General features: G+C 41.6%; 1 protein-coding gene across 1 annotated transcript in view; it reads right to left on the bottom strand.

Moving 5' to 3' along the window:
- Positions 1–21,954, bottom strand: part of Lrp2 (low density lipoprotein receptor-related protein 2) — a 159,778-nt gene that overhangs the window by 75,909 nt on the left and 61,915 nt on the right. The window contains exons 22-34 of the mRNA XM_013518692.1: positions 21,525–21,806; positions 19,992–20,234; positions 18,902–19,021; positions 18,676–18,792; positions 16,880–17,257; positions 15,472–15,720; positions 14,138–14,349; positions 12,902–13,086; positions 11,697–11,925; positions 10,390–10,567; positions 8,533–8,661; positions 3,771–3,937; positions 2,678–2,821 (exon numbers count right to left, since the gene is read on the bottom strand). Coding sequence (XP_013374146.1) covers positions 2,678–2,821; positions 3,771–3,937; positions 8,533–8,661; positions 10,390–10,567; positions 11,697–11,925; positions 12,902–13,086; positions 14,138–14,349; positions 15,472–15,720; positions 16,880–17,257; positions 18,676–18,792; positions 18,902–19,021; positions 19,992–20,234; positions 21,525–21,806 — 2,633 coding nt within the window. The remainder of the gene's footprint in view (positions 1–2,677; positions 2,822–3,770; positions 3,938–8,532; positions 8,662–10,389; positions 10,568–11,696; positions 11,926–12,901; positions 13,087–14,137; positions 14,350–15,471; positions 15,721–16,879; positions 17,258–18,675; positions 18,793–18,901; positions 19,022–19,991; positions 20,235–21,524; positions 21,807–21,954) is intronic.

The following is a 21,954-nucleotide window of genomic DNA, read 5'->3' as shown; positions in this document are numbered from 1 at the left end:
GCCTGGGCTACATAGTGACTTCAAGGCCACTATAAACTACACAGTGAGACCCTGTCTCAAAAAAAAAATTTTTTTTGCCTTTGTCTGCTACAACCTCTACCCTCTTCTAAGGATCTCTTTGTTTCCCAATTAAACTCCTCTCTTCATTTTCTGGACTATATTCAGCTCTCACACAGTGGTTTTGCGGGCTTCATGGTTCAGCTAAAATACTTTGTTCAGTGAACAAGCACACAGCTACCCCTAGTGGAAAGCAAGCGCTCCAAAGTTCCGCTTCTGTTTTCAAGCGGAGTCAATGTGAATTACCCAGGCTCCAATATTATACAGAAAAATAACAAGTGGACACGATTTCTATCTTCTTAATCCAAAATGTACTTGAAAGAATTGTTTAAATTTATATTATCTAAGAGAAATACCAGTAAAAACACTAAAAGGGTCATCATTCTCCTAAGTCTTTTGTGGATATTCTAGCTACACTGAGAAATTGAGGAAGACAGCCTTTACATGGCGGGGTCCCTCAGCGGTAGACAGCCCCCTTTGTACTGAGCTGTCAGCCTCACCATACAAAGGAGGGAGCAGAGGCGCAGAGAAGTCAGGTCACTCCTCCAAGCTCAAGCAGCCATGAGTGGAGGAAACCAGTGCTGTCCCCGGCCATAAAATGCACTTCCATCTCAGGGCCTTTAGGCTCTGCCTGGCTTGTCTATTCCTTGCTTCTTCATTTGGCATAAATGCACACAACTGTCACCATTCAAGACTCAGGGAGCAAGTAAGGGCCAACGGAAAGGCTGGTGCTCTTTGCACGCTTACCTGTGCCGCCCAACGTGGCACTTTATATCACTCCTCTGTGCACGCTTATTCCCCGGCAGCAAAGAGGTGTCTGTCTCGCAGATATACGAGCCGCTTAAAATGTTATACTCACTCAAGTACTCAGGACCAGCCAAGCGCCTGATCCATAGAAAACATTTACCAGTGCGTGTTGAATGAATTCATATAATGAGCAAACTAAAGGACTCAGAAGAGCCAGGTCTTTGGGCTCCACATCAGATTATCTTTCCCATGTACGACACTGCACTGGGGCACAGTCACAAAGTTTAGGCTTATGTGGTCAGAGCGCCGTTCCCAAAACACACTCTCCTGCTCAGTTACTCTCAATGGCTGCCTTTTCATTGTTCCTACTACTGATGGGAAAGACGTGTTCTCTGCTTTTGGAAAATGAGAAGATCCCCACTCATCAGGCAGAAGACTGAGAAGCAGAATGAGAGCACATTAATTGTCATTTGAATTTCAGACAGCTTTGCACTGGGTGGCATCGAGTGGGACGTGAGTTTAGCATTAAGGATCTTAGGCAGTACATTTTGTCTGTGTTTTCATGAGAGGATAATAGTTTTAGTTGAAATTATGAAAAGTAATTTTTCCCTCACTGACGGTGGGGGTACAAAAGTTCTGGACTGGGAAAGCTGTAGGTTATGACAATTCAAAGACAGATCAGTGCCCCAGAATTGCAGCAGTGACACTGACCATTTAAGCCAACTTCTTGACTTCTGTGGGCCTCAATTTCACATATAAAACAAAATAACCAACATGAACCAGATGACTCTCCAAGTTGCCCCAGTTCACACCTAATGATTCAACCTGGTTTGAGATACACTGTGAATTTCTCTCTCATGGTGAATGGCTATGCTACCTGCCTGCCATTGGGGATTAGATGAAATGACATGTAGGGCAAACTCTGTAAACTATGAAGCGCTATTACAGCAGGAGCTCCTGGCACCAACATGCTCTAACTCATCACCAGGCTGGTGTGCACCTTCCTCATCTCCAACTCCTGTTTCCCAAGTACCCACCCCAGCAGTGCACTGTCACCGTGCACAGCCCTGCTTGCTGTCCTTTTCAAAACACCCCCCTTAGGAAGTTCTGCTTCCAAAATTACCACAAGTGAATAACCCTGTAGTGGAGAACACCAATACTTGTCAAGTTACCTTGGAGTTACTTCACCCCATCTAGAATTTCTTCTGGGAATTAGAATAAAAAGAACACTTATCTCAAAGAGGGAAGTACCAAAGGAATTAGAATCAAGTTTCTCCTTTCTAGTTCACTGTTAGAAAAACTATTGAAGTCATAGATTTCCATCTAAGAACAGGGGCAGCCTATAAATCTGGAGGAGAACTGAAATAGTATTGAAGATCAGATGATAAAAATAGTGAAAATTGCCTGCATAACATAATATTCCTTTTTGGTGAACTTCTTACATAATTTTCATTTGTTCTTTATATATCATTTTGTAAATTAGCTAATTACTTTTTTTGTTTGTTTTTGAGACAGGGTATCACTATGCAGTTCAGGCTGGCTTTGAACTCAATTTGTAGACCAGGCTGGCCTCAAACTCACAGCGATCTTCCTGCCTCGGTACCGCTATACCCAGCTATAAATTATTTAACACTCTTATAAGAACTTGTTAGTATTGATAGAGGGGAAACAAGACAAGACAGCAGAAAGTCCCAGTAATTTATTTTTAATGTTGTTTTCCTCCTTAGCTTCAGAGACTGTTACAGTTAATATTAATGTATTTCCCATTTACCTCTTTTTTAAGAATAATTTCAAAATCCATGAGAGCTTTTCCTGGAACAGATTTCAGATGAGTCTAAAACCAGTGTTTGTGTAATTGTTATGGCACCATTACCTCAATGGACTGGCTTGCAGGAGTGGTATAATACATGTTCCTTGATATCCAGTCGAAGGCCAGGCTCGTAGATGACCCCAGCATGGAGAGAGGAGCAAACACCGTCCTGTTGGTGCCGTCTGTCTTCACTCTGTGAATTTCACCCTGGGAAGAAAGACAGGAGGCGAGTGGGCTGAGACAGAACACACACCCACACAGCAGCCCTGCATACTCATGGCTGTGTTTCCTTCACACACCTCACACACATGGGGAAAGCTGGCAAAGGGCCAGCGCCATGGCTCAGGCTCTCTGTGCGAATGCCAATACTAGCAATCTTTTCAAAACTCTGGTGTGTAAGTGTGTCAGAGAAACACAGGCTTACCAGTCAGGATAGCTCTGCTATCACGTATAGAGATGTTTCCTAACAACTATAGGCCCAGGAGTCAATAGAAAAAAAGTCACAGCTGTGGATCAGAGCCCAGGAGCACATTTTATATAAGGGAGACAAACATCAGACCCAGAGATCTTTCCTCGCTTCCTCCTCTCTATTTTCTCTGCCTTTTCCCCATCCTTACAGGTTGCTTCCAGGAAGAGTGAGTGGGCCAAGTGTCCCCCACAGGAGGGGACTGACTCTTGCCCTGGAAGCAAAGGTTCAGAAGGAGGTCCCACCGGCCCCCTGGAAGGCTTTCCCAGAACTCCCATAGGGACTATACTTCTATCTCATGTCACCATCAGTTTTCCATTAGCCTAGTATCTCCTCCCAGCTTAGGCTCCTCTGAGGCCAGCTCTGTGACCACTGCTTCCTGGCCTGTGTTCCGAAGTTAGAAGCAGATAGTTCGGTGCAGGGCTAACTGCAGGCATGTAACAAGAATTTGGATGAACAAATAATGCCAATAGCATACCATTCTTTTATTATTCTAAAAAGGTTTTTTTCTTAATCTTTACTCCAAACCAAGTATGCATTTACATACCTCACTAAATCAACACTTAGTGACAAATTCATTTCTGGGCCATCTCCCTCTAACCCAGTGAACAGAAGTCAACGTGCAAGAAGGCATCAATCTAGCAGGCTCTTCCAGACCGTTATGTACAATGAATGTTATTCAACACTTACTGGGTTCTCAACCCAATAGATGAATTGCTCCGCCTCATCAAATTCAACATCAAAGCCGTTCTGTATGCCTGCTATGGGAACCATAGCATCGTTGCTTTTCACCTCAGGATCAAGGGAGATTCCAAAAATTACATGCGTTCTTACAGTCATTAAGAAAGGCTGATCAACTGTGGAAATAGCACAAAATCAGTCAAAATTATATCACACGACTTCCAGACAGTTCCAGTCAGGAAAGGCAGTGGGTTATTAAAACAGTATGACCTAAAATGCACTGCAGTGAGACCTTCAATGCACAGTACGTATGCCAGGTAATTACTGGCCCCCATGGGGCCAGTTGGTTGCTGGGTCACAAGACCTCCATCTCTATGTACGACGCTGTCTGCATCTTTGCACGGAAGATGAGTATTTACCTTACTAAGGAGGTAATGAGGTATTCCCTACTTAAATTCATTAATGCCTTACACTGAAAATCATCAGCATTTGATATACTTTGCAGTTATAAAGTTCTTCCACTTCTACAGCTGGACAAACCTCACTAACACTGGGCAACTCGGGGAGAAGAGAGAAAAGGTTTCGGGTAAGAAAAAGTGGAAGAGAATTTCTAGACTATTCTCAGTGAATGACAGCTTACAAGTTTCAAGCATGCTCAGAAAATTAGTCACTACCAAGTGATGCCTGTTATTTATTAGAGACTTTCCATAGTAAACAAATCCAAAATGATAGTTTCGTAAGTTGTTATTTGTCCAACATATGTCTTTGCTGCTAAATTCTAACTCCCAAAGGGCCACGATGGTGCTTGACTTGCTCTTTACTGTGTCCCCAGAGACTGATAAAGAACTTGGTAAAATAGCTGCCCAGTAAATATTTGGGGTCAAGAACAACCATATAGCTGAATAAATGGATGGACGCATAAGTGGATACATAAACAGCATCATCAAAAGTTCTCACATCCCATCATATATTATTTCACTTAGCCTGCTTAACAGACGAAAGTTTCCTTTTGCAAAAATAATTTAATCTATATCTTGGCTGCCATCCATCATCAAAACAAAAAATCTAAACTAAAAAAATCCAGGAGTGGATTTTATCTCAAAATCTTCTCTAAGAAAAACTCTTGAATGTAAGTTTTGTGTTGTTAAGATATATATGATGTATCAAGTATTGAAAAAATACTATAAAAATGATTAGTCATCACATAACTCTCAAGATAAATATGATTTTTTAGTTCTTTTGATAATATGGGAATCTACATGTTTTAACAGGATTATTTTGACGCTTTTTCTTTTCCTATTTTTACATCTCATTAACTTTTCCTTACCCTTACCATTTTTATTACTGAGAAACAACATTTACTAACCTAGCACTAATTTAAATTTAAGTCAAACTTTGTGGCTATTAATGCACTGTATTTCCCAAAGTGCACCAATAAGGGCCTGGGATATAGCTCAGCAGCACAGCACAAGGTCCTGATTCCCAGTACTAAAATAAAGTGCACCAATATAGCAGTTAGTCTCCCACAGCAAGTCCGCAGGGTTGATTTCAGCTGGGCAGATGAGACCTGCAGGAACTCAGTCACCACTGCCCGGAACAGTGCCATAGGAGATGGACCATTAACTCCCAAGCTGTTGCTCTCTACTGTTCCACGTTCCACACTGCCCACTGGCTGCATCTGAACAACTGCCCTCGCCGTAACAACTCTACCTGATTCACCAGGACTGTGGCACCTGGCACACACCTGCTAACTATTTCTTGACTTAATTCATCTTCCTGAACCCTCATAACCCTGTTTGGTATAGAGTTAACGACTGCAAAGTAGGGGGACAAAAGTAAGGAAGGTCATACACCTGGTCTCCTGGGCTCCAAAATCTATGATCTTCATCACTGCTCTGCAAAAAAGTGCAGGCTAAGTACTACATACTGGGTATTACATTTCCAGTCATTTCACTGAGTTTAACTGCAACAATGAAAACTGAGAGGTCGAAGTTCCAGATGCATGATGAAATTATGAGCTGATGTTCATTATTTGACTATGCTATAAATGCTCATTGGCTCAATAAAAACAAAAACTATTTCTCAATTTAATAGGAGAATTTAAAATCTTACTCATTCAAAACCTGATACTGCTGCGTTTTGTGTTTTATTTTGTTTTTCTGAGGGACAATCTTCCTTTTGCTTAACTGAAGTAATTCTCAACCAAATCACAGTTTAGAGCCTAAAACACTTGGCACTTCTCCTCCACCAAATCCCCTACACACCACCCAGCTGTCACGCTTCCTTGCCCATCCCTTCTTCCAGGATGTGCCCCAGGCTGGTGTCCAACCGCCCTGCCATAGTGGGGGTAGTTACCCCCCGGAACTCTTGTAGGCAGTAAGCCAGAACGTGGGTTGCAATTTAAAGTTGCACTGGCCGACACAGAGGGAGCCATGGTAAAGGACGATGCCAGCAGTGACCAGTGAGGTGACAGGCATCACGGAAAAGGCAGGGTACGTGAAAAGTGCTCTACAGGAAGAAGAAAAGAAGTGCTTCTTATGACGCTACACACCTAAAGAGCAAATGGGTGAACAACCCAGGGTCAGGGAAGGACCAAAAAGGAACACTAGAAAGCTTATCATTCCCTCAGCATACACTGAGGGCCACCGCATGCCACCCAGCACCATCAGCAATAAGCACATAGGCGCAAATTGGCTGGAGGCTTTACCCTCCAGGAACTTAGCACCTCGGGGTCAAGACCAGGTGTGTGAGTCCTTACAATTCACTGTGATAATGGCATGAGGCTGTCCTCAGTCACTGTGTCTCAGTCTAATTCCAAAAAAGATCATCTATTCCTGTGTATTTTTCATGATCCCATTAAGGCATGTGTTGGCAGGGCACAGAAGTGAAGCGGCTACATAGTTCAAGAATGGCAGGGAATGCCATTCAGTGGTGACAGTTATGGCCCCCCAAACCAAGGAGCTCCTGCAGTCACACCATTCACAAACTAATGTGGAAGGAATGCTGCCTTCTTACTTCACACGGAGTCATGGAGCCTTCAGACTGAACCAGAAGCCTATTTCGGATCTGAGGATATTTTAAGGGCTACTGGCTTGAGTTTTGTTTACTTGGTTGACATTAGAGGGAATATCTTATAAATAAAAATTTAAACTTTCAGAAAGCTACCATTTGAAGATTTTATAATATAAAAGTTAGAAAAGCCAGAATTAATTCCCCTGTATAACTGGGCCCACTATTAGCATATGTATCTGTTTCCTGCTAGATCTTTTTTTTTTTTTGAGACAGGATTTCACTACATAGCTCAGTCTGGCCTTGAACTTGTAGTGATCCTCCTGCCTCAGCTTCCTGAGTGCTGAAATTGTACACTACCACACCTGGCTCTGCTAGATACTTTAAGGCATAGTTTTATAGGGCTGACATTAGACAATATCTGCATTTGCATGTAACATCACACAAGCACTTTGAAAGGTACTCAAGACACTCAGTAAACATTATTTTACAAATGATCGAGCAATTAATTCAAGTGAAACGTCATCTATTGATGTTAACAGGGCTACTAAATTTCCTCTTTAAAAAAAGTGCATTACTTTTTAAAGTAGCATACATTTTTAGTCAAGTCACACAACAGGGGCTCAGGAGCCACCGGGGAAAACTAGAAAGTTCTATCTCACTACAGTTAACCCATGAGAAAACCAGGAGTGACATTATTTATCAAACAACAGGAGGTTCTATTTAGAACTAACACTTATCAGTCACCATCACATAGTGACCTGATTACTCTGATGCCCAGTGCACAGTTAACCGTCTCTGAGCAGTGAAAGAAGACTTTGTGTCTCAAATGTCTATAGCCAGATTAATCTCCTCCTGGAAGACTCTGAGGACACACTAAATTAAACAGTGTCAACAAGGATTAGGTACATAATAAGTCTGAAGAAAAATGGCAAATGCCAATCCCTTTGGTAAGCATCAGCGATAATTAAAATCTTTCATCGTGAGAGCGTCACTGCACAGTATTGCAGACTGGTGGAATTTAATTTTCAGTGACCTTACATCTGCATAGTCTACAAGGACCGCACATTTCCTGGATGCAGTGTATATTTTCCTTTGAAAACCTGATTCCCCTCTAGATTTAGACTCTACTATTGGTTAATTTAGGAGTGGGTTATCATTACCCTGTAATTTTGTCTGCAGCAATTTCATCAGTATCGAAATATGCTCAGCCCTCTTCATGGACAAAAAGAAACAGGCTACCTTTAGCTTTAAGTAATGAAGAAAGAGTTTTTTTTTTAAAGAGCTTATTGTAGGTTTAGCACATACTCCTGAAGAAAACTCTTTTCTTTCTTACTCACTAAAGTACTTGGAATAATCCTCCACAGCCTCTGCAATCAAGTCAATAAAATACCTCAAGGATGAGAAGAAGATTAAATTTTTCAAGGAGTCATTAAGACAGTCTGGGTTTTTTTTTAAGTATCAGATTGTAATATTAAAGGTACTGAATTTTTTAGTAAAATACTAAAAATCAGAAAAAATGAAGTACTGAACTTGAAATTTCCTATTATCAAAGGTCCAAGAAAATATGTGGTTAAAGATCTAATCACACACACAGGTAATATTAGCTCCAAACACAGAATCTATGTGCCAGCTGAGGTGCTCAATCAAATCGCCCCACACAGCACAGCACAGCTCCTGTTAAGCCCGAGGGAATAAGAACATGCTCCCCACAAGGCATGACAGGCCCCTCTTCAGAGCACACTTAATGGGCATACTGTACCTCTCAAGCAATTCACAGAATCGCGGGAGAGATTCCATCCTGACGGACAGGCACACGAGTAATACCGAGGGCCCTGGGAGGAAAGCAGGCACAGGTGGCTGCAGGGAGCAGAGGCACACGGGTTTGGGGCTATGGGAAAAGAAAACAGAACACATGGATGAACATGAGGCACAGACTCATGTTGTCACCTTCCTCCCCAAGGCTCCCAGGACTTGCTGACAGGAGTACCTTAAATCACCTCTGCTAAGAGACACAGCAGGGCAGGGTGACTTACCCAAGGTCATAGATTAATCCAGGCTATAACAGATTATGAACAAATAGCTACGGAATAATTTGGAACTCGATAATAGAAATATGATGCCAAATAACATTCTTGTCTGACCTAAAAGATCTTTCTGCATTAAATGAAATCAGATTGTATATTTGCTGTGTGACCTTGACATTTACCCAGCACTGTATGTTTGTTTAGATAATAATCTTTTATTTTTCTACTGAGGACATCTTTGTGTGTCTCTGCTCCTTGAAAAGTGTCAACAGGATGTTTCCTAGATTCTACTGTTCTTGTCACATATTCTGTGTTAAATTATTAATCTATTCACTCCAAAAATCTTCAGCATTCACTAGATACTGAACACTGGTCTAAGCACTGGAGAGTCTATAAACATGGAGCACACATTCTAGCAAAAGGAGAAATGAATTCATAAATGTGTGTGTGTGGGTGTGTGTCTGTATTTGTGTGTGTGTCTGTGTTTGTGTGTGTGTCTGTGTTTGTGTGTGTGTCTGTGTTTGCGTGTGTGTGTGTAATTTCAGAATGTGAAAGTAAATAGCAAAAAAATTATGAGAGGTGGGGCTATTTCAAGGAGTCTTTGAAAAAGTGACATTTTGAGCAGAATCGTCAATGACAGGAAGGACAACCCTCACAGAGACTGGGAAGCCAGCCACACCAGCAGAGTGCAGAGCTTCCCAGCTCAAAGCCAGCGCTTCCAGACCATGGAGAAGTTGTCGGTGGTGACAGTAAGTGGGGGAAGAGGCCAGAAAGGAAACGGGGCCAGATCCTCAAGTGTGATGAGAAAGCACTGCAGTGTTTTGAGGAGAGGGGATTAAGTGAAGACTGATCAAAGTAACTTCTTTCCCTCTCCAACCGCGAAGAACACCACCGAGGCCAAATCTTTAAGTCACCCAGCCCCCCACAGCGCTGGCCTGAGTGTGACTTCGGGAGGCCACAGCAGTGCACCTCTGAGGAGACAGTGCCGTCACGATGAGGTCCCGCCAGGTGCAGTGGCACATGCCTGCAGCAGGATCACAAGTTTGAGCCCAGCATGGACAACTTAGAGAGACCATCTCAAAATAAAACAGGACAGGGGGGTGTAGCTCAGTACTTCCTGGGTCCCCTGTCCTGTACCACCCTCCCTAAAAACAAATTAAATTATTGAGCCCTAACAATACACTGCTTTAAGCCACTGAGTAGTAGGGAAAGAGGACCTAAGGAGCTATGTGTTCTACAACTTATTTTGTCAGCTCAGGAAACTGACACTCAGAGAAAAATGACACGATCACTTTTTGCCTAAAAAAGTGACACAATGCAGATGCGCTGTTGTAACTGCAAGGTAGTTGCTGTAGGTAAGTGCTTCTGTAGGTACCTCTGAGGTTTAAGGAAATACAAGCAGAAGCACGGGGAGGACGGAGGAGGACAGGGAGGACAGGGGAGGATGGGGAAGGACGGGGGAGGACGGGGGAGGATGGGGCAGGGTGCTTGGTGGAGGAAGGAGAATGCATTGCCCAAACTGTGTGCAGTTGGCATTCCCAGGAGAGAGCGCCGAGCTGTGCCCAGGAAGGTCATGTGGCGCCATCGCTTACAACGTGGTTGTTTCGCAGGATGAACCGCAACAATCCCAAGAGGCTGGGGGACGTTATACATCACAACAGACTGGTTCCCCCCGTGCCACTTGTTGGCTTCAATAACCCGGCGGGTGGAACGGTCAGTCCAGAAGACAGATTCTTCAAAGAGGGTCAGGGCATAGGGGTGGCGCAGGATCTGGAAGGCAGAAGCAGAGCGTGAGTCCTCACCCAGGAAGAAGAGCCAAGGTGTCTGTCCTTTGGCATCTAATAAAATATAGTTCAGTAAATGTACACAAGACACAACAAAAACTATACCACTTATGGTGAATCCCACTGTTCTATTCAAAATACTTTCACATGCACTTGTCTGCTCTGGAAATGACACTGGGTGCCCATTAGTAAAATGACAAAAAGAAAACAGACGCACAGAAAGTAAGGGGTCCTATGTAGATCTCTCACCCATCACAGGTTGGGATAACTAGGGGATCTAGTTGGAGGCTCTGCAACATCTGCTGCCAAGCACCGGCCCACCCTACTCTCACCACCCCTCTTCGCAAGCTGACTCTGCCCCTCCCTGATTCCCCTCGGTCTGCATAGCTCAGGTGCAGCTTTCTTGAAGGCAGGGAGGCCCCCACAGCTGCTGTAACTCATAGAAACTAGAAACAATGGGGATCTTAAACGGAAGCCAGCAACAGCTCCTGGGTAAAAACACATACTTTCTATTTTGGAGTTTTTTGTTTTGTTCTGTTTTTTGGGTTTTGTTTTTTGTTTTTGCGGGGAGGGGACAGGGTCTCATATAGTGCAGGCTGGCCTCAAATTCACTGAAATCCTCCTGCCTCGGCCTCCCGTGTGCTGGGATTACAAGCATGCACAACCACGCTCAGCTATACTTCTGTATTTGCACACCTAACTTGGCAAAATTAATTCAACACAATAAAAAGTATTAAATACATAACATGGTAAGATTTAATTGAGTAATGTAAATCAAGTCACATTATTGTTGGATAAACATAATTTTAATACATTACTCACATTGGCTAAATATAGTTTTTAAACATCCAAAAGTGACAGATTAATATCTACAGATGAATTAAATCACATGAGCTATTAATCCACCCTAGACACGGCACCATCTGACCATGAACTATGATAAAAAATACTTATTATTCTGCTACTAATAGATGTATTGCTTCTCACTGTTGGTATTTCCTGCACTAACCTGACAGTACCTATAGCACAAAAATCAATTTCTTAGTTTTCTTAATATTCTCTTTTCTGCCTAGCCACGAATGTAGCTTTAATGTGGTTTTCCTTACTAAACTTACCAAATCACCAGCTATGACCTGCCTCCGATGTTGTCCGTTATAATCACAAAAGTCTAGGTAATCAAGATAAGAATCCATGAAGTAGATCAGTCTATTGGGGTAGTCAATAGTCAAGCCACATGGCCAGTAGATCTTTTCCTGGACGATGACAGTACGCAAAGTTCCATCCATGCTGGCTCGCTCAATACGAGGGTGATGGCCCCAGTCAGACCAGAACATTACATGTTCACTGTGAAAAAAAAACTGCTTACTAGTTGGAGATCAATATGAAAAATAACTGTCATTTGCAATAACAAAACATCCTATACACGCTCTGCTTGAAATAAATCATCTCCAGTTCAGAGTATAATACATGCACAGAGCTTATTATTTCCTCCAAATGCTGCAAAGTAAAAAACTGTAATCATAATGAAATCACAAGCCATCTGGGTGTTTTTACAATATTCATAAAACATGCAATACACTATGTTTAATTCTAATTTATGTTTGTGTACGATCCATAAATAGTTGATCTAGCAAAGTCCATCTGTCCTTGTTTGTCTACCTTCTCCAGTTTCAGATAAGAGAGTCAATTTATTCTTCTTCAGAGACTCATCATAAAGTGTGTGATAATTTACAATATTTCAGAAGCTGGCATTATGGTGAACGTAAACTGTCTAATTCATCATTCTGTAGAAAAGAATCTAAGTTATACACTCTAAGTTCAAAGAAAGAAGTCCTCAATGGTTTCTAAACACCTAGGAGATATTTTTTATGACCCACAGGCACAAGATTTTCCTCTTTATACAACTCAAAAGGGAACTCTAATAAACGACAAAAAACTGAAAGCCTCCCACCAAAAGTCTGCTTTTTTTAAACTGCGTAATCGTAAGATATCAGTCACAGCTAAGTGGCCCAAAATCCTGGAGTATCACATTCATGGGTGAGTATGGAATATTACTGCATGCATTAATTTATATAGTTATACAACAATCATTTTACATTTGCATTGCCAAGGCAATAAGTCAGTGTGCTCTTACATAGTATGTGAAAAAGATTATTTAGATAAAGGAGGGTCATTAACAACCAGGTAGATGCCTACCATGTTTGAATGAGGTCATTTAGTTTTGCAATATGTATATTTGCTAACCATGGTGTTTGACCATCATTATACCCCTGTCAAGACAACATAATTTCTAAAAAGTTTAAAAAAAAAAAAGTCTTACTTCATTCTGGGATCCAGTGCTAGTCCCCTTGGATTTGTTACATTTTTGCTAATCAACACCATTCTGTGGCTCCCGTCAATTTTGGAGACTTCAATTGTTTCCAGAGCATAGTCTGTCCAGTAAAGATTCTGCCCTACCCAATCTACTACGAGGGTCTCAGTCAGGGAGACACCACTGTCGTGTACCTAGAGACAAAGGTGAACCAAGGGCAGGTAGTAAAGAGAATATATGAATCCAGTCATGGAAATTGTATGAAAATCTGGCATACATAAAGCATCTGACTTGTCTTATGATAGCTTGCTGGGGTTAAGAAAGTTGGTCTTCCCATGTAGCTAACCTGTAAATCAACAGTAGGGTATTCTAGGAAAAAACACACAAGATTTCATAACATTGACCATTCTAAGATACTCCTATTAATTTTGAATTAGTGGGTAGTTTCACTTTGATTTCAAAAGTTTTTTGCATTTACGTAAGAGTTAAACACATTCACTAACTTGCAACCTTGTGAAACTTTATAATGTTCATACACCAGAAATAATCTTTTTTGGGTGCCAACAATTACAAAACAAGGTCCCAAGGAGTGGAAGAAATACAACTATCACAGGTTAACAACTGAAACTTGCTGGGTTGGAGGCACAAGCCTGTAATCCCAGCATTTGGGAGGCTGAGGCAGGAAGATCGCTGGGAGTTTAAGGACAGTCTGAGCTACAAAGCAAGTTCACAGACAGTCTGAATTACATATTGAAACACTGTCTCAAAAAGACAAGACGAGAGAGAGAGAGAGAGAGAGAGAGAGAGAGAGAGAAGGAGGGAAGGAGGGGGGAGAGGGAGAGGGAGAGAAAAAGAAGAGAAAGAAAGAAAGAAAGGAAGAAGGAAGGAAGGAAGGAAGGAAGGAAGGAAGGAAGGAAAGGGAAGGAGGGAATGGGAAGAAACTGAAACTCTAGAAGATGAATCAAGAAATGTAACTAAATTAAGGTCAGAAAAGCAGCCCACTGATTTCCCTGCAATTTCACCTGCTCTCATTCACCGACAGGCTTTCAGAGCACACATTCCTATGTAAAACACTCACAGGTTAATAACTGAACATTCAGGCCTCCTGATTACAGTTTACTTTATTTAGAAAGGACTATGACAGCTTCCCAGGATGAGGGAGGTGGGCCATCTCTCTAGTGAGTAACACCAAACAGACCCACAATCAGAACTGGACAACCCCAAAGTCTCCAGAAATGTACTTACTATTCTCCTGTCTGTTCCGTTTTTAAATGCACTCCAGGTTTTGCCCTGATTTGCGTCAGACCAAAAGATACGATCACTGACTGAATCAAAATCAAGAGCTATAATGTAAGAACCATTCTGGACCAGTGAGAAGATATTATGGACGTGGGAGGTGATATTGTCAGCAATAATTTTGTTCTGGCTTGCCACAAGTAACAGCAGACTTTCAGATGCTGTTCAAGGAGGGGAAAGAGGCAAAATGTCAGTGATTCTAGGAGGGAAGAAAAGGGGTCTTTTAAACATTGATGCAAAACTTTTGGTAACAGAAGGAAAATTCTAAACCATAATGGGGGAAGCTAAGAATTATTTTAATTGCTTCATTCTTAACCTTAATAGCTGATTTTCATAAGTATCACAAACAAACTCTGCAATATTTTTCTTCTTTGAATTAGATTTCAATGAATGTGTATATAACTGGAGTAAACTTTATTTACATTCTTCCTGAGCTCTGTTCATGTTTATATTTTGCTTATCTACCTTACTAGAGTGTGGGCTTTTCACAGCGAAAATTATATCTCAAATATTTTTGTTTTCCCTGAGGCATCAGGCTTCAGCAGAGAGTTCTGTCTGCCGATATCCCTTCTCCTCTCTTTCTTTTTAGTCAGAAGGCATGCCAAGTTTGAGCTGACCGCATGGTCAGATAGCTAGAGCCAGGTCTCTGCCTCCACTGCAGCTTGCAGTGACCACATGACTAGGTTCTGGCCAATAAGATTTTGAGTAGAAATGATGTACCCACATCCAGCTCACATCCTTCAAGGGAAGCTGCTGGCCCTCTACCTTCTCCTTCTGTTTCCTACTTTGGAGAAAGCAGAAACTGGAGTAATAGCATGGGATCCTAGATGAAAGCCACATGATGAAGATAACAGACCACCTCTATCCCTCGCCTGCCTACCATTCAGACTTCTACTTGTAAATTTTGTTTCATCCTCCGAAATTAGCTGAATCAATATTCTGATACAAGTATAGTCCCTTTCATATAGTAGAAACTGAATATTGGTTGAATCACATTCACTAAGCATTATGCACAGATGCTTAAATATAATCTATAAATCATTTATAATTTAACACATCTAATATTATTTAAAATACATATTAAAAATCTGTGTATGTTTTAGTCTCCAGTTTTCAAGCTAGATCAAGTCCTTTGAAGTTAACAGATACTATGTAATTGTCCAAGATCCAAGTTTTCTGGCTCCTGCTCAACACTGTCAAATGCCCATGCACAACGCTTAATCATAAACTCAGATGTGCTGTTAAACAGACTGGAATTAGCTCACTATAAGTTCAATAATTACCTATAACTTTGCAAGTCCTCCCATCATCTTCTAACTTGTAGTCACTATCACATGTACACCGGAAAGAACCTCTCAGATTGTAGCAGAGCTGGCTACAAAATCCTGGAGTATCACATTCATTAATGTCTTCACAGGTCTTGCTATCATTGGCAAGTAGGTATCCTGATGGACATATGCATGTAGCCCCAAAGGGCCCTTGAATACATTGGTGAGTACAACCACCATTGAAATGCGAGCAGCTGTCCTCATCTAAAGAAAAAGAACCACAAAGACAAAAGGTCAGGAATCTCTGAGCCCCCCCCCCCAGTAGAATACTTTTCACCACCTCTCTGGAATGCCCAGGTAAAAGTTAACAGTAAAAATTCACTAGGAAGCTCTCCACAGGCTGCTCAGGGTCTGCTCTCATTTGCCTGAAGACTTACTACCCACTGCACTTGGACCACATTCTTCACTATAATTCCATTTACTGCAATGAGAAAGATCTTGGGGAGATACTACTGACATCAGGAAACAAAATTGTCATTTGCAAAGCATGCAAAGAAATCTAACTTGTTTCTCTTTGCTTCCTCTGAAATTTGTCTACCTATACAGAAATGAGAGGTAAGAATTAATATTTGAGAGAGAAAGCTAGAAGATCTAGGAAAGTGAATAATGGAAGGGTAAAGGTAATCAGGACACTAAGGACACAGATTTACTAACATACCGTCATTCCTTACTCTCAGAGCCAAAAGGCCAAAGCCTGCAGTCACCCAAAGACAGCTCACATGCCTGGGGATGCAAATACCCACTATTTCCATTAGTATTCTAACTTATGTATAAGAGTCACAACAGGGACATGCACTAGAAGGGAAAGTCAAAATAATAATGACATTTTCAAAGACAACATATATAAAATTATAAGAATCTAAAATACTTCACAGTCATACCTGGCTGCAGTTCATCTGAGAATGAGCATTGATTAAAGAGGAAAGAAAGAAAGGACAGTAATTAGGATTACATGCCAATCATAGCATTTTAATCACAGAAAACACAAATCCCCAGACTTCATTTGATCTGTGGCAAGATCTGATTGAAATTAGAAAATATTACAGTTGGAAAACTCTTGAGTGCATTACCAACATGACCAAACCTCATTTGACAAATGAATGGCCTTGTATAGGCTCATTTTTCTAAATAATAACATAAAAAGAAGGAAAGACACATAGCCAAGTGCAAAGATTTAATGAGAAATATTATCCAGTGCTGATTTCTTTGAGTTCAGTTATGGTTACCCCTACAGAGATTTGAAGTCACAGAGGAACTAAAGTCTCTTCCTAAAAAGCTGCAAGGGCACTGTGACAGTTGCGAGGCACACGAGCCTACCACTCGGAATGGACGTAAGGCCAGTAAACGTGGTCAGGAAACTTACTGCAAAGTGGGGACTCATCTGTCCCATTGGGGCAGTCAAAGACGCCGTCACATATCGCACTCAGGTTCACACAGATGGCATAGCCGGGGCACTGCCACTGCCAAGAGCGACAGTGAAAGGGCTGAGTAGGGCAGTCCTTCTCGTCACTCATATCCCTGCAGTCATTGTCCCCATCACAGACCCACTCTTTGTAGATGCAGTTTCCATTGTCACAGCGGAAATGAGATGGGAGACAGGTCTTGGGAGCACAGCCGTTGTGCTCATCAGACCCGTGGACGCAGTCTGGATGCCCATCACATTCCCAGGTGTTCGGGATGCAGGTTCCATCTCCCTGACACTGAAATTCATCCGTGTGGCACATTCCAGGGGGCCTGGTTACTAGGAGAAAAACATGGGAAAACTGAGCTTGTGGACGTAATATATAATCTCTTTTATTACAGCTTATAAGAAATTGTTTTGGATCAATAGTAGGTTTCTAATAATGACTATTCCAAAATTAATTTTAAAGACTAATATAACACAAGGTCTTCGCCTGTACTGTACAGTCATAGCAAAATCTATAGAAATATTTATGTGTCAAATTAGTGGATCTGACATCAAACTGAGTATAGGATGCACAACTCTTAAATAAAGTTAGAATACTCTGATTCCTAAATGTCTAGTATTCTTCTATTGCAAATTCAATAGTAGAATTTATCCATTTCTCTATTAAAAATCACTGTAGGATTTCAATAGAATTTAAATAGCTATAGCTACATTGAACTTCATGTGTTTGGATGTTATAATTTTTCCCTCAAATACAATCTATCCAATGAAACTATAACATACTAAGGCAACTAAAGGTGACAGTAAGTACTTATTTGCAAATTTTCCATGATTTATCCAGCAGCCCTTCAGGGATAAGAATATCTTCCCTGGTTCACAGAGGCAAACCTCATCTCCCTCCCAGCAACAGCAAGGCTCAACAGCAATTGGTAGTTTGTCACAGATGATCACAGAACCCTATGTTTCCTACATGAAACAGGAAACTGGTGATGCAAGAATTTCTGGTTGCTGGGCAATTCACTGTTCAAACAAAGGACCAATTCACTGATGATTATTTACAAGCCTAAAGTCCATTTCAAATAAATGGTTGGCAATTTTAAAAATCATGTTATTTCTATGTCTCCAGGCTATGAATATTAAAAGGACAATCAGACTTATATTGTATAAATTCTTGAATCATCTAAATAGAAGCAATTTCATTTCTGAAACCTCCATAGCATTTTATCCATACCATTTTTAAGACTCTTGTCACTATCCACCTTGCTTTGATCATCTTTTGCTTTCCATAATCTCCCTTACCACATTCTAAGGACAAAGGCTACTCTGCAGTTATTCAACAAACTATAGTCTCAAGTCAACACCACATACAACTCTGCACCAATTCTAGCCCAAGATGTGACCCCCTGATTGAGATGTAATGAGACTTAAAAGAGATCATTACAATGTCATCACTTACAGAGAAGCCTCAAATGTTTGAAAAACACTATATATGGGATGACTTTGCAGAAAGTTATAATTGAGAGCAAAAATATCTAAAAAGTGATGAACCACGTAATTTGCTAATTAGAGATCATTATTTGTTAATGCCTAGGCAACTGTATGTTCGATTCCTCATTTTTATAAGAATAATTTATAATACAGGCGTTCTTTCCCACAGTTTGTCTGAGTTAGAGAAAGTGTACAGCAATATCAGTACCAGCAAAGGTAAAGGGATCCCTTGGCCGGAAATAGGCCAGGTGTGTGGTACTTACAACAGCCTGCCTCATCGGAGTTGTCACTGCAGTCATAAACGCCATCACAACGATACCTGTTACTGATACACTGACTCCCATCAGCGCACTTGAATTGAGAACTAGTGCAGTTAAATACTGAGAATGAAAAGAGAAAAGCATGAGAAATTAGCTCAGGGACAAAACAACTAAAACTGCGATTTTTGTAAACATCAAGAAGGTGAATAAAGAAAGCAAATCTACTTACTACAGCCTGCCTCGTCAGATCCATCAGCGCAGTCCTTGTCCCCATCACAGACGAAAGACGGGTCAATGCACCGATGCTCAGGGCATTGGAACTGACTGGGTCGGCACGTCGACGAAGTGTCTAGCATCATCCAAAAACAAAGGCAAGTAAGTTTATTTCCTGCTCCTTGTGTACCAGAGCCAAACTGAAATCACCAAATAGCTACAGAAATTATCTTCGTTGTGCATGTGTTCAAAATTCTTTCAAATCAGCCACACTATCAGAGTTAGCCAAGCAAGAAACTCAAAACTAGCACAGGTTTGGAATCAAAAACAGAAGAGTACCGAGTAGATTCAGAAACTGCGATCACACCTGGAAAAAACAGAAGATATTTAGCAAGCAAGCACCATGTGCTTGGGCTGGCACTACATCTCACAAATGTTATTAAGTCTGTGACTCTAGGTCAAAGCCAAGCAAGGAGCCCAGCTAGGCAGCACGGTCAACCAAGCCCCATGCCCGGTACCCACAGAGCACAGACAGATTGAGAGGGGGTTTAATTCAAAGCCAAAACAGAACAGTTCTAAAAGCCAGAGTCCTACCTTGCTGTTAAGTGGCAGTCAGATGTTCTGGCTACTTCAACCACAACACGAAGTTACAGAAAATATAGCCTTGTAGGACACAAAAACTAGAGAGGATTTTAAAGCCCATCTACTCCAAGAGGAAAGTGACTTGCCAGGTCATACAATCAGCACTCGAATTTAGTCCAGAGAACTTTGCTCTGCCTTAAATTATTATTGCACACAGGCAAATAAACAATAGCCTAAACTTTAAGGCATAAAGGAATGAGAACTGGCAAGATAAAAAGCAGATGGGTAAACACTAATGGGAATTTAAAGTTTCTGTCCTCCTTTGTCCTGGCGCCTTTTGCTTCCATAATACACACTTTGTGGGAGTCTAACCTCCCCACATGCATCCACATGTCTTTGGACTTAGAGCCTATCGATAGGGCACAAGAAAAACTGTGAATCTCAGAGGAAAGAGTAGAGAGCCTATGATTATTCTAACTTTTCTACTAGGCCAGACAACTGAGAGAAACCACTTTAACACTTACTGCAGTTCTTTTCATCAGATCCATCGCCACAGTCATTGTCTGTGTCACAGACCCAGTCCCTTGGGATACAGTGGTTATTGTCACAGGTATAGTAGGACACAGAGCAGGTAGTAGGTGCACGGGTGGGGCAGTCTAGCTCATCACTGCCATCCACACAGTCATTGTGTCTGTCACAGTGCCACTGTCCAGGGATACATCCTCCTCCGTGGCCACAGGTGAACGCCCAAGGGGAACAGGTGTTATCTACAAGAGCAAAGGACTGGTCATTACGACACCTTTACAGCCTCCAGAATACTCGAAAAGCTACAGACAAATATCTGCATTTATAGAAAAGGAAACAGGTTTTGAGAGATTTGGGAATCTTCCCAAGACCCACACTGTAGTTGCTGTGATCATCTTTAACTTCTAAGTTGTCGCTCTTCCAATCACAATTTCAAACTCAGTCTATAGAAACCTTGAAAATATGTTCTATAAAAATGTACCTAAGTGAGCCAGGGATGTAGCTCAGCGGCACAGTGCCTACCTGGCAACCGCGAGGCCCTGAGTTCAATTCCTTGTACCAAAAAAATATATATACACATAGGTAGAACAGTCAAATTAAAATGTACACTCCTAGGGGCTGTGGAATTAGCTCAGCGGCACAGCGCCTGCCTGACAAGCGCAAGGTCATGAGTTCGGTTCCCGGTACCAGAAGAAAAACAAAAAAGAAACAACAACAACAAAAAAAAATGTACACTCCTAGAAACAAGAAGGAAATACATACAAGGATGAAAATTTTAGAATTTACAGAAAAAAATGTACAAGTGAGCACTTTTATTTTGCACATCTGTCACTATTCTGTCTCCAAAACAGATTATCATTATTATTTGCTTACCTTGATAGATTACTGAGATTTCAACTGCCCTCTATCTTTATTGTTTAAAACTTCAAGAAGATACTTATTCCTTCTGCATAGCATTTATTAGGCCCCAGCCTTTTAGAATGTGAAGATTAAGACTGCCATTTCACCCTAATTTATTTTTGCTCCAAAAGGTGGGGAAAACAAACATAGCACCTGAGATTTTCAAAGGCTGCAGTCCCAGGCTCCTAGTCTCTCAGATACTGAAAACTGCATCCAATTTATTTTGATTTGGCTTTTTAATTTTATTTTCAATGTTTCTCTAACCATGCCAGGGAGGAAGCCAGGGCCTCACACATGCTAGGCAAGTGCTTTACCCCTGAGCCACAGCTCCAGTCCTGATTTGACTTTTTGCAAAGTTTATCAAGATGTAACAACTCTACCTTGGTCCAAACAGCTAATTTGAAAAAAAATTTTCTTAAAGGTAACCTAAACCAACACTAGAAGTTGCCTGTAACACTGCCCATGAACAACATTTATGCTGTTTCCTAAATGCCTCTGAAGTACACGGTCAGCATCTGAAATTCTAAGAGACACTTTTCCCCATACACGTACCTAAGCTTTCACTGTTGTGTGAAACCCGCCTCTCTCTGCCCTACTCTCTCAGGAAGCACCTCCAGTGCGCGGCTACTTACTAGCTGTGCCACACTGACGCTCGTCACTGTTGTCATGGCAGTCGTCGACCCCATCACAGCGGTAGTAACTAGGCACACATCTGCCGTTGTTGCAGGCGAAGGAAAGGGCGCCACACTGCTCCGTGGGTGGTTCGTGGACAGGGTCCCCCTCACACGTCAGGTGGTTGGGAGCCAGTCTCATTCCGTAGGGGCACCCACACACCCGCTGGAAATTCGGCACTGGGAAGCAGAAGTGGCTGCAGTCGCCGTTGGGATGGGTAGGCTGACTGCAGTAGTTTGTCCCTGCAATATGCACACTCGGGTTAGGCTCATCCTGGGTTTGGCTTGTGAAGGAAAACAAGTAAGAATATTTTAAACATTAAAAAGCAGCAAGCATCTTCTCGGAAAGCCTGCCAAGTACAACATTTCACTTAAATACAGAAAAGTGTTA

This window comes from Chinchilla lanigera, unplaced genomic scaffold (assembly GCF_000276665.1).
Source record: "Chinchilla lanigera isolate Chin_1 unplaced genomic scaffold, ChiLan1.0 scaffold00048, whole genome shotgun sequence".
Taxonomy (NCBI): domain Eukaryota; kingdom Metazoa; phylum Chordata; class Mammalia; order Rodentia; family Chinchillidae; genus Chinchilla; species Chinchilla lanigera.
Note: the sequence above shows the minus strand (reverse complement) of the source record. Positions and strands in the feature narration are given on the sequence as shown.